This window comes from Danaus plexippus (assembly GCF_018135715.1).
Source record: "Danaus plexippus chromosome 16 unlocalized genomic scaffold, MEX_DaPlex mxdp_23, whole genome shotgun sequence".
NCBI classification, from domain to species: Eukaryota; Metazoa; Arthropoda; class Insecta; order Lepidoptera; family Nymphalidae; genus Danaus; species Danaus plexippus.
The window spans coordinates 2137980-2153060 of NW_026869851.1; the positions used below are offsets into that span (position 1 = coordinate 2137980).

Here is a 15081-nt window from a genome sequence, read left to right on the forward strand (position 1 = left end):
AAAATTGTTTTAAATCGAAAAAAAAGTAAAGTCGCATCTCAAACATATTTTAAAGTTGCCATATAAAAAATAAATCTGACATTTTATGTCAATTAAAATTCTGTATCTACAAACGAATTGTCCTATTTGTTAATGACAATGACATGTATAGTTTGAAGTGTTTTGAAGAAAAGTAGAAACATTGTTTTACACTTTTAGTGCTAACTTTGGATCTATTACTACATCGGTAAAATGTCTGTAATAGCCCCAGAGTTTCTTAATTTTATTAAAAGGTTAGAAGATAACGGTGACAAATTGGTTCCTGCGTCTCCGACAGAACAACCTTTGGAGTTTGAATTTAATGTGCGTTACTACATTGGACTCTATGATTAGTAGTTGCGATACGAACCCTTACATTACCTGTATATTGCAGAACTCCAGCTGTTATGTATGCAATGGATATTATGGGCCGAGTTTTGGAGAACCAGTTTGCATAACTTGTCATGCGTTTTTGTTTCCCGACTTCCCTTCACATTTGCCAAGTTCATACTTTTGCAGTGAAAAAACTGATGATGGAGACTCAGGGAATGACGAGCCCTCAGATTTGAACTATAGTTCCGAACGGAGAGTGAACAAAGCTTGCCCATTACCAGCATGGTGGTATTACAGAGTGAGTTATAAATGGTTGAAGTTATAAATAAATATAAAAATATTCTGTTTTTTATAATTAAAAAGTATAATTAATTTTATGTGGTTAAAAATGGATACATTTTAAATGTTAATAATTGCATCAATTTCCCAGCATTTTCCATTACACTGGAAATTCTTATGATATTTCACTTTAACAAATATCAATAGTGTATTGCATTAAAAGTACATTTCACAAAATAAATTACCAATAAAACTGTTATAGAACTCATTAGACAGTGAAACGAGTCCAGAGGATGAGAGTCGAGCTAGTAATTCAGGGCCCGGAGCTAGTGGCAGTGGCAGCGGAGGCAGTGGCTCTGGCCCATCATCTGCTCACCGAGAAGGTGATGTTTATACATGCAACTAATGTTACTATTAAATTGACTGCAATTAGATTTGTATGAAGCCATAATCTGATTATAAAGTAATTGGTTTTGCTTACTTAAGACATAGGCAACATGGCTACATAGTTGCTTCATTAATGTTTATTATCTATCACATTCAAGGTGATACTTAAATGTTGCCATTACAAAACTATAATGGTTCAGTATTATAATCAATTATTATCACTCAAAAAAGAATTCTAAGGATTCTTGTATATTACAATAAGTAAGGCACAGATGGCGCACTTGTAACAATATATATCATATTATGTGTAGGTATTGAGGACTTGGTTGGTCATGGTCCTCCACCACAGCCACCCAGCCTAGCGCTGTCACTGCAGGCTCTTTCAACACCTCGGCCACCAGATAACTTGGCTCCTGGTTTGGTAGAGCATCTACCAGCTGAAGGTATATAAATTTATATTGAAAACACTATCTATTAATAATTATTGAGTGATACCTCAAAGAATTCAAAATATTTTCATTACATAATATGTTTTATTTATTTTAACATCAATTTTGGTTTTGGAATGTGGCCATCCATAAAGTACGTCACACGTTAATGGGGAAAGGGGGTATCACCGAAGTGGACATCGTGTGACAAGGGGCGTGGGGGGCTCAATAATATTGTGACGTCAGATTTTAAAATTTTAAAAACTAACACCCAAATTTTGGACGTGAATTGAAAATTTAAAAAATTTAGGAACTTGATCTATATTTATTAACACATTAGCGTTCTCGCTATAAGATAATATCTCTTGCTACGTTATTTAACTCCTACAGCGACGTTGTAGTAAGGCACTTGGACTATATGTTGATTTTATTAGATAACTATTTAATAAAAATAAGTAAAATATGATAATAGCTCTTTTCTCACGATCATTTATAAGTACATACACAAATTTAAAGAATATGTGACGTCACCATAGGAGGGGGACGTTTAAAAATGTGACAACCTGTGACAAGGACGGGGAGGGGTTCAAAAGTCCTAAAATTCGTGTGACGTACTTTTTGGATGGCCCCGATGTCGGAAACACAAATTTGTCTTCTTGTAAATGCAAAAGGTTAATCTAATGTTTCATATATAATTCTGTAAAAGTAATCAAATAGACTGCTATGAAATATATAACAATAGCAGAGATATTTTTTGTACCTTCAATATACAATAAAATTCATAGTACTACCGTAATTAATTTATTGTTAAAGTACATATAAACAATAATTTGTATATAACCGGTATATTAAAAAAACTTATAGGTTTATTGATCTACCCTCAGTGTTGCTATGCATCTTCCGTTACCTGGACGACCTGTCCTTGTGTGCGTGCTCGTGTGTGTGTGTGAGGTGGCGCCGCCTGGTGGTGGCTAGAGTGCCGCCGCCTCGCTGGGCAGCCTTCGCAGCCACTCGCTGGCCGCTCTTCAGGCCACTGTTGGCCAACATTGATTGGCACAAGGTATTTTGTGTTACTTACATAATTTAGTTATCAGCATCTTCATCACAATGCTTCATTTACAACTAAGAATTGAATTCACACAGTCACCAGTTTCATCGGACCAGTTTTATTGTTAGTTACTGGATGTGCTTAATCTGGTTATTTTTTTTACAAACTAAAAGGTTTTATGTCGATCTGACCACTTTAACTAATTTTAACATGTTTTTGAAATTTATTTGGCTGTAACAATGTGATATCATGTTTATCAATGAAGAAAGAGGTTTCTGATCTTAAAACCCACCAACCATTTTTACATCACACCGAACTATAAACGCGTTATGGGTAGTTCTTGGATAATAATTATTTGAATTTAATATTTCAAAATTTTGTAAGAGAAATGGATGTATCAGCTGTATTTAACAAACTATAACTATCCAGAAGTACCAATCATTGGTGGAGTCCTGCTTCTGCCGTAACTGTCTCGTCCAGATGTTCGTTCAGGCTCAGCCCGCTGGCGATGAGAGTGCTTGGAGGAGAAACAGGCTTAAGATCGAGCTTAAGGTAACAGTTATTACTTAGCTTCCAGGTGTAATCTGGGTCTTATTCTGTATGGATTTGTGTATTGAATAATGTAATACATATATGTGCTATATTCGGTCGGATATTTTTGTGTCATATAAATTTTTTCTTTATATACAAAACTATACATAATTTTTAAATATAACTGAGATTTTTTTTGTTTTCTTTAGTTTTTTTTAAATTATTGCTTTTAAGAATGTACTCTAATCTATAAATCTTAAACAAAGCTGCGTTAGATAAACCACTTATAATAGATTGTTTTACTTACACGTAAGGAAAACAAGAGCCTCATTTTACTAAATAATACTTTTTTCATCAGATGCTCCGTAATGATCCCCCAGAGGGCATCGCTGCTACTCCGCTAGACCCCAAGTGTTGTCACTGGCAGGCCAGTGTGACTGGACCTGTGGGGTCACCATACGAGGGAGGAGTCTTCTATCTTTACATACAAGTCCCTTACTCGTGAGTTCACTGAGATATAAAAACATTGAAAAATAAACTTGAATTTTGCTTCCAATAGCTAATATATAATAAAATATACACAAGACCAGGATTTGAATATGTAACACTCAGAATATAGATTTTCAATTTATTTTCCATAATGCTCTTTTGACCTGGCCTGGATTGGTGAATGAAACAGTCTTAATATTCTATGTGAATTTCAATTCAAACATCACATTATATATAGAGGCAATGCTATGTATGTTACAAATAATATACAAACTTAATTTTTAAGCTTTTTATAGTTTATTAGTTTTGGGGAACCTCATAATAGTCAATAAAACTGATTTCTGACAAGTGATCATGATGATTTTACACACAGCTACCCCATGGGTCCGCCTGTGGTTCGGTTCCTGACTCGTATCTTACATCCCAATGTGTCTCGTCATGGGGATGTTGGTATCGACTCGGTTCATCACAACTGGTCACTGGCCCTCACTCTCTCTAAAGTCCTCATCTCCATACAGAGTCTGCTGACGGATCCTTATACTGCGGTGAGTGACGTCATCACCTAACTCAATTTTTTTTCTCTCGTTACCTTCATAGTATATAACGTCAATAGTACAAAGAAATATGACAAATAGTTTTCCTATTGCTAAAATATATTACTCATTCAAATTTATAAACTAACGAATGTACATGTTGTTATTTAGTCAACAAGTTCATGTTTTGTTTTACATGGGGCCTTTTTTTGTTAATACACGGAATAAATATTAAAAAGGAATGAAGTATATTTTTTAAGAGTAGAATATTTCCAATGTAGAAGTCTGACCTTCCGGAAATGTGTAACTGGGGCTCATTAAGTAGTTTTTATAGAGAAGCAACAGCTATAATTTTTTTAAACTTACGTTTTTATAACCCTCTTTCTGAAACAAATAATCTTTAAGGCTCTCTGTATTTTTTAATTTATTTATTTTTGTAACCTAGAATCCTGCTACTAAGAAAAGAAAAATGTAAATAGAAATGCGAGTCAATAAATAAAATTAAATATTGACCATTGTGACAGGTGTGCATGGAACCGGCATTGGGTGACATGTACGTTAGAGAACGCAGCCGCTTTGAAGCGCTCGCTCGTCGCTGGACGTGGCGATACGCTATGCACGACGTACTACCGCATCTTACGCGATATTAATTCAAACCAACAAGCTATACAGCGCTTTCAGCTTATATAAAGGAAGATAATATTATAAATATTATTCTCTGTACCGTATAAATCTTTAGGTCATGATAAAAAAGATTTAATAATTGTTTAATTTTAAAATAATAACACAGGAATTAAATGTTAGATTAAATGTTTTGTAAGACATGCTGATCTCATGTTCCAGTTAGTGAAAGCTGGAAGATCTGGACATATTTTTTACATTCTTTTCTTAAATTATTAGGATTTGTAGAGAATTCTTATCGACTTGTGGGCTGGAGGAGTGAGGTTTTGATTTCAGATCATGAGCTCAGTTGTAAGTGGAAATGTAAACATTTTTGTATATATTTATTCTTCGCGAAGCATATTTAGTATTTAAATAAACAAGAAAAAAGCAAGTAAAAGAAATATTACTTCAAAAATTGTTTTATTTTATGTCTCATATGCATTATTTGTTATTCGTAACCTACTGCCTATCTAGATATAAATAAAATAACCTATTTATTTATTTTCTGCGTATGGTAGACGATTCTTAATCTTCTCCCATATTTCCTCGAGCTTTTTACAGTTGCATAAAACTGGTAAACACTTCCCACTGGCCGGAGACCTGCAGTAACCAGGGAAGGGCATTTCGCTTTTCTGAAGCCATCTCCTTGGACCTTCCGTAAGCCACCTTCTAGAACCTTCTAGAACTTCCGCAAGCTCGGGTTCGTACGCCGAATGATCAACGATTTTCTTCAAAATATTTGCATCTATTTCGTATAATTCCGTGTGAAGTTTTAATCTTCCCGGCACAAAATAGTTCACGTAAAGCCATATCGAGATGTAACCCTGAAAATTAAATAGTTTTATACTGCACTAAAAGTTCAAATAAATAATTCACTTACATCCACATTTTCATAAAACGCCAAAGAACTTGCCATGTTTCTAGTAAACAGAGATAACAAATAATTTTACGCTTTGATATTTCATTTAAAAGTACGATACAAGACATACCTATTCCATTATTGCGGTGATTTATGCGATTCGAATTAGAAAATGATGCTATTTAAAATTGTTAGTGTACCAAATCAACAATTTAAAAATATACACATAAAATTTTGTTGATAAAAATCGTGGAACCATCACTTAAGGTCGTTTGTATTATCATACTTAAACACCAACGGCATTAAAAACGTCCTTCAAAATTTTTGCTTCTGATCGCGTGCTTACCTAATTAAGAACTCATTATTTCAGTATTAGTTTTCATTATTAGCCTAAGTAAAGTAAAGCATATTATCTTGATAGTACCGGAAATGGCCTCAATATATTGTTATCTTGGATAATTGGTTTAACAATTTATACTGAATTAGATTTCACAAAAGAATCATCGCCGTTTTCTGCAGATTGTTGGGACTGGCAACATTGATCTCGAAATTCATTATCGACACGAAATTGATCCTTTGAATGAACTTGCGATATCAGTATCCAGCGTCCTCTTTCTCCTTCTCTAGAGCGTCCTCTGGACCCTCCTCTAGAACGTCCTCTGGACCCTCCTCTAGAAAGTCCTCTGGACCCTCCTCTAGAACGTCCTCTGGACCCTCCTCTAGAACGTCCTCTGGACCCTCCTCTAGAACGTCCTCTGGACCCTCCTCTAGAACGTCCTCTGGACCCTCCTCTAGAACGTCCTCTGGACCCTCCTCTAGAACGTCCTCTGGACCCTCCTCTAGAACGTCCTCTGGACCGTCCTCTGGAACGTCCTCTGGACCGTCCTCTAGAACGTCCTCTGGACCTTCCTCTAAAACGTCCCCTGGATCCTCCTTTAGAGCAACCTCTAGATCTTTCTCTAGAAAAAACATTAAACACTTCCTCACCTGTATAAGTTCCTTGTACGCTGAGCAACAAAGTACCGTCCATATTGTTTCTTTTCTTCTTTATAAAAAAAATAATTTTCAGGTCGAGCTAAGCACCGCAGTAATGAATACTGTACGCAACACTGTGTCGTCTTATATTATATTACAATTGCACAATATTTCATAATGTTAAGCTAAAACATAGTAACTTTTCATACACTTGTATATATCATTGTACAGAGGTATGTCTGTATATCAGTAATCTTATCAATTTCCTGTTTTTCTAGCTCAATGGAAACAGATGTAATAAAATAGAAGTTAATCGATCTTAATACATTTTTGATGATATTTACGTTTGGATTGTAGTTACCCTTACAATAACTAGAATTTGTGAGCGGAGACATCTCCTTGTATTGTTGATTAAATGTCCAATGTCGGGGAGAACCCTGATCTCATTTATATTATAAGTAAAAACAAATTAGTTCGCGATAAATTTTGTTTGGAACAATAACCAAAAGTTATCGCGGACAAAGTCGCTAGCGAGAGTTAGTTCTGCTTAAATGCAGTGCCAGTTTGTATTTCACAATATTTCATAATAGTGGCAATACATCACTTAGTCAGTCATATATTAAAAGTCACTTTATTCTGGGGAAGAAATCAAAACAATCATTACGTCATTTAATTTATTACTATCTTAATAATTAATTATTGTAAAATAGTTTACGAAAATGAAAATTTGTGTAAGACGCTAAGAACAAAAATTATCGAGGTAAGAAAATCTTAATTATGATTATCAAAATCGGTTTCAGAGGTCAGCTAATGATTATTGTTTATGGGGAATTTGAAATGTCCATATTGTCTGGGGAATTCTTTTCATCTGTCACGTCTATAGTTTTGTGTGGAGTCTTTTCCATTATTGGTGGTAGCGGCGAGTGGTCACGTGACTTCCTCTCGTGAGGCGTTTTGGAATCTCTATGGGACCGGCTCTTGGAGCGCCTGCTGGGTGACCGCGAACGCTTCCTATCCTTGGAGCGCGATCTTTTCCTATCTTTGGACCGCGACCTCTTCCTCTCCCTCGACTTCGTCCGCTTCCTGTCCCTGGACCTGGACCGTTTTCTGTCCCGCGACCTCGACTTCTTCCTCTCTCTGGAGCGGGATTTCTTTCTGTCCCTGGACCTCGATCTTTTACGTGACCTCGAGCGTTTCCTTCTTGATCGTGATCGCGACCTTCGTTTCGACCGCGACCGTTCCCTCTTCCTTTCCTTGGAGCGGGACCTTTCCTTTTTCCTCGGCGACTTGTCTTTGTCGACCTCTGTCGTCTTTTCTTTATCATCAGCGGGCGTGGAGGCTTTAGATTTATGTTCATACGAGCTGCCGTTCGTATCAACCTCGCTGATGTCAATCTTGAGCTCGTCTTTTCCGTCCCTACCCACGTCTTTCTGCGGTGACTTCGTCTTATCATTGTCTCTCTTTTCCTTATCACTGATGTCTTTCTTGTCTTTTCTATCGCGTTCTTTCGACTTCTCTCGTTTGGATCTCGAGCTGCGGTGTCTGGATCTGGACCTGGAGCGCCGTGAGCTTCGGTGACGGGAACGAGACCTGCACACGAGATATTGATGTATTAAATTCTGGTTGTTGTATTCAATTCGCTTAACAAATCAATGGCTGTAGGTATAAAATAATTATAACAATTGACAAAAAATGTGGCCCGCCTGTGATCATTATAACTTCATAATCAAATTAAGCTATTAGAAACGAAATAATACCTACGCGTCCAGAACAATATTTACAGTTTTGAGGTCTGTCTCTTCGTTCAAGCTTATCTCTAGAACGACTGGACCGATATTGACGAGAATTATACTTCACAGATAGTTAATGTCATAAGGAGTAACTAAGGCTTATTTCGAACTGACCTCAAAAAGCTAGAATGTTCTCAATTTAAACTAATATATGTCCCAGTCTTAATTTTAAAGATGATTTTCAAAATTATACTTTTCATCGTAACAACATTGTCACAAGTCAGAATCTGATGAAGGGGACATCCAGAGATCGGGTAAAACTTCAATATGATGATTAAGCGTCTCTGTAACGTGCGGTCAAAGCCGCGGGCAACACCTAGCATTCAATATATATATATATCTGATTGTAAAGAGCGCCGGACTAGATAGCTCCTGAATTAAAGAGGATCGGCGACTTTAATTTTTTTTATTTAAATGAAACTAATATTATTCGGATATACTACGTGCGCTTTGTGATCACGGGCAGACGAGGTGTGAATGTCTGTCAGTTGGTCCTTGTTATTTATCATCTACCGCCATCGATTTCCTAATTTTTTTCTATTATCTAAGTCTTTCTGTGTCAAATTGAATTAAAGCCTTAAAGATCGTCCAGAAGAACAATAGAAAATAATTCAATAATTCCTTTTAAAATATTGCAGTACAAAAGTTATTTTTAATTTCAATTCAGATTTCAAATGTATATAAATATTTTTAAGAACAGGGTCAAATACCATATACTAAATTCATTTTAAATAAGTTGTATAATTTTTCATGTACATTCCTATGCGAATCAAGCCTCCTGAACACTTTTGTATACTACCCACATTATTATTATTATTTTATTTATTAATTTCTCATGTAAGTGACTGTATATTTTTAATGAGAAATAAATATTCTTTAAACCTATATATATATATATATATATATGTACCAGAGTACTTCAGCCTTAACCAAGACATAAAATGATAAGTTAATATTAAGCCATCGTCATCTGATATAACACACTAGTCATTGTTCTTACAAGACATTGGTTTTAGGTATTTAATATAGTCGGTAGTCCTTGTAACCAGGAAACCCTGTTACTGGGGGTTTGATGATAGTAACTGTGGATGGAATCAAAGTTTTTGTGCTCACTGAAAATCATTTTAAATCTTCTTAAGTTTAATATGAATAATTAATTTCATATTGTGTGCTTTTTAATGATTGATAGTAAATAAGGTACATCCCGTCTGCGGGTAAAGTCAGTCATTGCATAAATTGCACAGAAAGTTATAAGAAAATTGTTTTTCAAATAAATAATTACTATAACCAACTATCGACGTTGTTCTCTACTAATGAACTCTCAATACCAGGTTAATTTTCTTCTATACATAAAACTTAAAATTTGCTTAAAACTTTTGTATGTGATTGTACATTCACATTGTGTATGCTCACATTTCCAGTCCTTCATTCATAACACTCTGTTACTGGTTTGGATACGCTCTGTATGAGACAATGCATACTAGTGACCAAGGTTACAGTGGCTTGGTGTAAAATAAGACCAAAACATATATGTACAAGAAAAATATATATAAAACTAATATTTTTCGGATCATACTACGCGTGTTTTTTTTTTTAAATCTACATACCCCCGAAATTTCGGTTATTTCGCAGCAACCGTGATCATTAGCAGGCGAGATGTGTGCATCTGTGGTTCGTTGTTTCAATAATAAAATACGCGTAGCAACCCGAAATGAGTTTCATTTAAACGAATACTAGCGTAAGTCTTAGATCTGATTACACCACCTCACTCGTGGCGAGTAAATAGTGTGTATGTATATATCACCTAGTGCGGTGTCGGTGCCTCGAGCGTGATCTCCGGGAGCGATGTCTGGACCGTGAGCGGGATCGCTTGGAGCGGTGACGGGACCGGGAACGACGAGACCGGGACCGGGAGCGGCGGCGGGACCGGGACCGGGAACGAGTCCTGGAAATCAAATACAATCATTCATTCACAAAGTTGGTAATGATTAATATGTTGGAGTGAATGAGTAATGATCAGCACAGTACCTGTACACATTATTAGTACTTACAGTTTACTAAAATATATAAAAAAAAACAACAATAGTGAAAACACATTGTATGGATAGGTTATATTTTATTGACATATACTTATATGCAAAAATAGGGATTGAAAGAAGACAAATTTGAGATAAAAATAAGTACAAGCTGTTTTAATTAAAACGGAACATTATATATGATTATATTGATTATAACCCTTCAACAAACCTTTTGTCTTTAGACAACAATCCAATAACGGGGTCGATGGCAGCCGATATCAAGTTCTGGGCTTCCTTAACTCTGCACATGGCCTCTTCGATCTCCCTTTGAGCTGCCTCATTGCTCTTAGCCTGAGGCTTTGATATAGCCACCGTAGAATGATGGACCTACATAAGAAATTAGTAATTTAATATATCATTACGATACATTCGTTTCACAAACATAGACCATTAAATTTAATCTTGAATCAACTCTATATGACATGTTCTTGTATTAGATAAATATTATTTCATATTTTATAACTGTGTTGATACTTGTATGTTTAGAAATATTTTTCTTTGAATGGCTACCCCAATGAGAGATGTCTACACACTGTAGTTTCTGAACTGCATCCTGCTCCTATAAAGAGATGCACTTTCAAGTTGCAACTTACACAAATGTAACATCTGCAATGTTAATGCAGATGCGGCCTTAAATGCTGCTGATTCTCTAATATGGAGACTCGAGTGTAGATCTGTAACATTCCAGATCCCTACTAATGTAGAATGAAAATAGAATATCAGAACTGAGTAAAAATATATGGGACAATGTGAAAATAAAAGTTCATAATTATTAGTGTCTTGAGCAGATCCTGCCGGACTAGGAAACCCTGACTTGTGTCATGACTCAGCACTCGTCGCCCTGGACATTACAAAATAAAGGGCATATTTACACTGTTCCAACAAATGTGAGAATTGTTAATATAATATTAGAGTAATGCTGAATTACCTTAATGACTTGGCCATTTAATGCGACTCCATTAAGCTGAAGAGCCTTTGATATGCTTTCTTGTTCTGTCATTTCTATCAGCGCATACTTTAAGTTGTCAACTTCCCGTTCACAAAATCGCACGTAGCTGACTTCGCCAGCTTGACAAAAATGATCAATGAGTTGTTGGGATGTTAGTTCGCCCACATCTATAAGTAAAAGTGTTCTTCTTATTTCTTCTATTTTCCTCGAGTCATAAATGGCTGGAAGCGGCGGGTACGGTGGTAATCCCGCTGCTGCTATGTTAGGATCGTATGTTTGAATGACCTGGTTTGGTGGTGCGCCTTCCAAAGTGTTGATCACGTGAGCTGGTAATCGTGGTTCAACTGTACTAAGACCCGGCACTAAAGTTCCGTTGCTTGACATCTCTAGAGCTCTGTGCTCGTCAGGAATCTCTCCTGACTGCATGGGAATCACGATTAAAGCACGATCTATAAACACCGTATTTGTCATATGCTGGGCGACATTGACTGTCGCCGAATCATAATATTTCACATAACATATACGAGACTGTACCGGACATGATACGTCTCTTATTGTTGGGTACAATCTTATATCATCAATTTTTCCTAAATAACCAAATAAGGTTTGCATTTGGTCTTTTGTAGCTTGAGGGGCGATGTTGGTGACTTGAATCACCCTCGTACTGCTTGAAACCATTTTCGATGATTTACACATTTACTTAGATTATAATGAAACTATTACAAAACAGATATTAATGAGATTACATTTTATATGTATTCAATCACAGAAAAAGAACATTCAAGAAACATGCAACACGCCAGTCGCCGCAATGCCGCAATATGACAATTAATAGATAATATTAAACAGATTATAAAATATAGAATAATTTCTCACCAAAATATTATGGAAAGCTTATGAAATTCTATTATTTTTAATAATATAAATTCTTGTTTTTTAATTCAAATTATCCATTACTTAATTTTTTTAAATAAAATATCTTTGTTGAAATTTTATTCCTATGGCAACATTGATTTAAAATTTTGGCGCCAATTCAGTATGCAATTTGAATTCTTTGAAGCAAGATTCGAACTTTTTGCGAAAAAAATGACAGAAAATATGGATATAAGTATTCTAAAATTAAAATTAAATTCAGGTTTGTTCTTAGGAAACTACTTATATTTATTTCACGTAAGTACGAATTTATGACAAATTATGTAATAACTAATGAAACAAATTTAAAGCAAAAAGACGTAAATTGGCAAACGAAAGGAAAGAATTCACTTTACGCAATGAACAACAATCGCTTTCCGAACAAATTTCCCTACTGTCTTTGGAATCAGAATCATTAAGTCTTCAAATAGAAGTACGAGTTTTTAAAATAATTATTTCATAAAGCTGTATAATAAAATAAAATATCTAATGTATTACATACAATAGGATTTAAAACAGAAAATCATTCAAAGTAAATATCAAATCGCTATGATAGACATCTGTGCTGCATCCGAAAAAGCAAAACTGGAGAACTATAGTAAGGTCATCCAAATCCGCAAGGAAAGTTTTGATCAACTGTTTGCTAATGGTAATTATAAACTATAATAAACAAATTTGCTTATATTTTCAAACAGAACCTACCTATTTAAGAATATATATCTGTATCTATTTAAGTATAATGCAAGTAGATGTAAACTAAGAATAAAACTTATTAGAGATAAAACAACATAACGCAAAAAACGAAAAATTAAGAACAAAACTAGCCGAGGCTGAGGAAGCGCAAAGAAAAAAAGAAGCGAATATTCTAGAAAGAAACGAAATGAAAACTAAAGAAGCTGTTGCTATTGAAGAAGAATGCGTTGCAATAGAAAAAGAGTGTAGCGTGCTTGTGGTACTTATTAAATATATATGTTGTTTGTTGTTTTATTGAAATAACTATAACTAAGGACGAAAAGGGATTTTAATATAAATCTTGATGCCAATATGTTATGCATAGTGGGGGGAAAAACGATTGGTTGTATTCAAATAGGAAACTAAAAGAAAAAATATATATAAAAAAAATTTTTGTCCGGCAATAATCACAGATTATTCAATATTACGGATGATTTTATTAAGTCTTATTGTTTTGAAGGTACGAAATATTTCACAGCAGATTTAAGATAGAGTTTAGTTTGAAAATTCAGTTTTTTTTGTTAAGATAATCTCTGTAGGAAATAATAGTAAGTTATTGCCGAGAATATGACCCATACGCAATGTACCACATACAGATTAAAAATGTAACCAGCTTTTTGCACACGCACAAAAAACAGTTTTGTAAGAAAGTTTTTTTCTTGTTTGTATAAGTTGTCATATTTTCTGATTCCTAAAAACAAAAATTACAGAAAAGAAACAAAGCCATTATGATACAGCTGAGACGCAAGCTTGTTGAAGCTGAGAATATTCGGCGGGAACTCATTAAGAAAAAGGAGAACGCTATCATAGATAACAAATAAATATGGTGGATAACGAAATGCATTGTAACTGTTCTAAAAATATAAATCTTATATATAATTTATTTGTTTTATTTTTATTATAATGGTTGTTTAATAGAAAAGTAAATGTTTCGTATAATAATAAAAGCGAAATTTAAATGTAGTAACAAGATATAAAACTAAAAAGTAATATTACAATCTATTCAGTAGTTTTGTCGTGATGCAAATATAAAACGTATGTATATGAAATCCTCATATACACCTATATATATATACACGAATAGACTGATACCATTATCATTTCATTACAAAAAGAACTAGAACTACACGGATTAGTAAAAATAAAATTTACGATTCTACAGAACTAATGAATTATTTTATTATTTATTTTTTATATCCTTAGTTTAATATTAAACGTATATAGCTATGTAAGGACCATCCAACCCCTAATTACATACATATGTATATAGATTCAATTTTCATTTCCGGTACAAGTTTTGATGTCTATTTCTTAGTTTTCGTAATATTTAACTTGTTCTTATTACATTCTTTTAAAATAAAAATATATTATTTTCACCTTTCGTAACAAGACTTGTGATATATTCTGTTGATTTAGGTTTCCTCAATTATGTTATTAATTTAAGAGATAATTAACGTTTTTAAATTTGTTTTTGTTGCATTTTCCCAAAATCTGTCAGAGTTATTCTATGCGTGTTTTAAATTGAGGATGTTGACACGTTTTCACTTCAAGCTAAAGGCATTTTAAAGGCTATATCGGCGCTATCAGCATTTTTGACGGATGCAACATAAAAATTACTTAAGACTGTCATATAGATCTTTTTATAAGTAAAACAAAACAAAAAATGATTAAAAAGTGAATAAAATCTCTTTGAATTTTGGTGTAAACACGACGTTTTTACGCACGGCTACCATTTAGTGCGTGGGGACCGTTGAAGGATATGAATATGAAGGATATTTAGAAGAATTGAAGATTCATTTTGAAATATCAGGGAAGGTATTGAAAGAAGTGATATTAGCGTCTTCAACAATGCCGAGGTCTCTTTTTTAAAACAACCATTTTGTATTAAATCCGTTAGCTACATAAAGTTATAGGCAGTAGAGACGATTGACGCATAAGATTTGAAGGATTATAATGCTCTTTGTAATTAAGTATTAATAGATTGGAATCAATTTAAATATATCAATATTTAATGTGTAATATATTAAAGCGATCCAAGTCCGTGAGAGTCACTTAATATTTTAATAAAAAACATAAA

The 15081-nt window shown here is 34.2% G+C and overlaps 4 protein-coding genes across 4 annotated transcripts; 2 read left to right on the top strand and 2 right to left on the bottom strand.

Moving 5' to 3' along the window:
- The first annotated feature begins 129 nt into the window (after positions 1-129).
- LOC116771855 (uncharacterized) lies at positions 130-5124 on the top strand. Its single transcript, XM_032663838.2, has 9 exons — positions 130-342; positions 413-649; positions 893-1013; positions 1329-1460; positions 2330-2505; positions 2923-3045; positions 3383-3525; positions 3887-4058; positions 4571-5124. The coding sequence occupies exons 1-9, from the start codon at positions 232-234 to the stop codon at positions 4694-4696; spliced, it is 1341 nt and encodes a 446-aa protein (XP_032519729.1). The 5' UTR covers positions 130-231; the 3' UTR covers positions 4697-5124.
- On the bottom strand, positions 5113-5690 carry LOC116771857 (uncharacterized). The gene is made up of 2 exons (XM_032663840.2): positions 5590-5690; positions 5113-5533 (listed from the first exon to the last, which is right to left on the bottom strand). Exons 1-2 carry the CDS (start codon positions 5623-5625, stop codon positions 5204-5206), a joined length of 366 nt encoding a protein of 121 aa, XP_032519731.2. The 5' UTR covers positions 5626-5690; the 3' UTR covers positions 5113-5203.
- Positions 5691-7203: 1513 nt separating this feature from the next.
- Positions 7204-12176, bottom strand: LOC116771853 (probable splicing factor, arginine/serine-rich 7). Its single transcript, XM_032663836.2, has 4 exons — positions 11340-12176; positions 10581-10738; positions 10138-10278; positions 7204-8133 (listed from the first exon to the last, which is right to left on the bottom strand). Exons 1-4 carry the CDS (start codon positions 12054-12056, stop codon positions 7365-7367), a joined length of 1785 nt encoding a protein of 594 aa, XP_032519727.2. The 5' UTR covers positions 12057-12176; the 3' UTR covers positions 7204-7364.
- A 270-nt stretch (positions 12177-12446) lies between these two features.
- LOC116771971 (uncharacterized) lies at positions 12447-13835 on the top strand. Its single transcript, XM_061528234.1, has 5 exons — positions 12447-12495; positions 12584-12705; positions 12780-12930; positions 13049-13224; positions 13715-13835. The coding sequence occupies exons 1-5, from the start codon at positions 12447-12449 to the stop codon at positions 13823-13825; spliced, it is 609 nt and encodes a 202-aa protein (XP_061384218.1). The 3' UTR covers positions 13826-13835.
- Positions 13836-15081: the final 1246 nt, after the last annotated feature.

Excerpts from the sequence above, each read along its gene's own strand:
- LOC116771855 (XM_032663838.2), top strand. The coding sequence starts at position 232 with ATGTCTGTAATAGCCCCAGAGTTTCTTAATTTTATTAAAAGGTTAGAA. Across the intron at positions 2,506-2,922 it reads CCAACATTGATTGGCACAAG|AAGTACCAATCATTGGTGGA; the intron begins GTATTTTGTGTT and ends ATAACTATCCAG. Across the intron at positions 3,046-3,382 it reads GGCTTAAGATCGAGCTTAAG|ATGCTCCGTAATGATCCCCC; the intron begins GTAACAGTTATT and ends TTTTTTCATCAG.
- LOC116771857 (XM_032663840.2), bottom strand. The coding sequence starts at position 5,625 with ATGGCAAGTTCTTTGGCGTTTTATGAAAATGTGGAT. Across the intron at positions 5,534-5,589 it reads CGTTTTATGAAAATGTGGAT|GGTTACATCTCGATATGGCT; the intron begins GTAAGTGAATTA and ends TTTAATTTTCAG.
- LOC116771853 (XM_032663836.2), bottom strand. The coding sequence starts at position 12,056 with ATGTGTAAATCATCGAAAATGGTTTCAAGCAGTACGAGGGTGATTCAA. Across the intron at positions 10,739-11,339 it reads TAAATGGCCAAGTCATTAAG|GTCCATCATTCTACGGTGGC; the intron begins GTAATTCAGCAT and ends TTTCTTATGTAG. Across the intron at positions 8,134-10,137 it reads AGGCACCGACACCGCACTAG|GTCTCGTTCCCGTCACCGAA; the intron begins GTGATATATACA and ends TCTCGTGTGCAG.
- LOC116771971 (XM_061528234.1), top strand. The coding sequence starts at position 12,447 with ATGACAGAAAATATGGATATAAGTATTCTAAAATTAAAATTAAATTCA. Across the intron at positions 12,496-12,583 it reads AAAATTAAAATTAAATTCAG|CAAAAAGACGTAAATTGGCA; the intron begins GTTTGTTCTTAG and ends ACAAATTTAAAG. Across the intron at positions 13,225-13,714 it reads AAGAGTGTAGCGTGCTTGTG|AAAAGAAACAAAGCCATTAT; the intron begins GTACTTATTAAA and ends CAAAAATTACAG.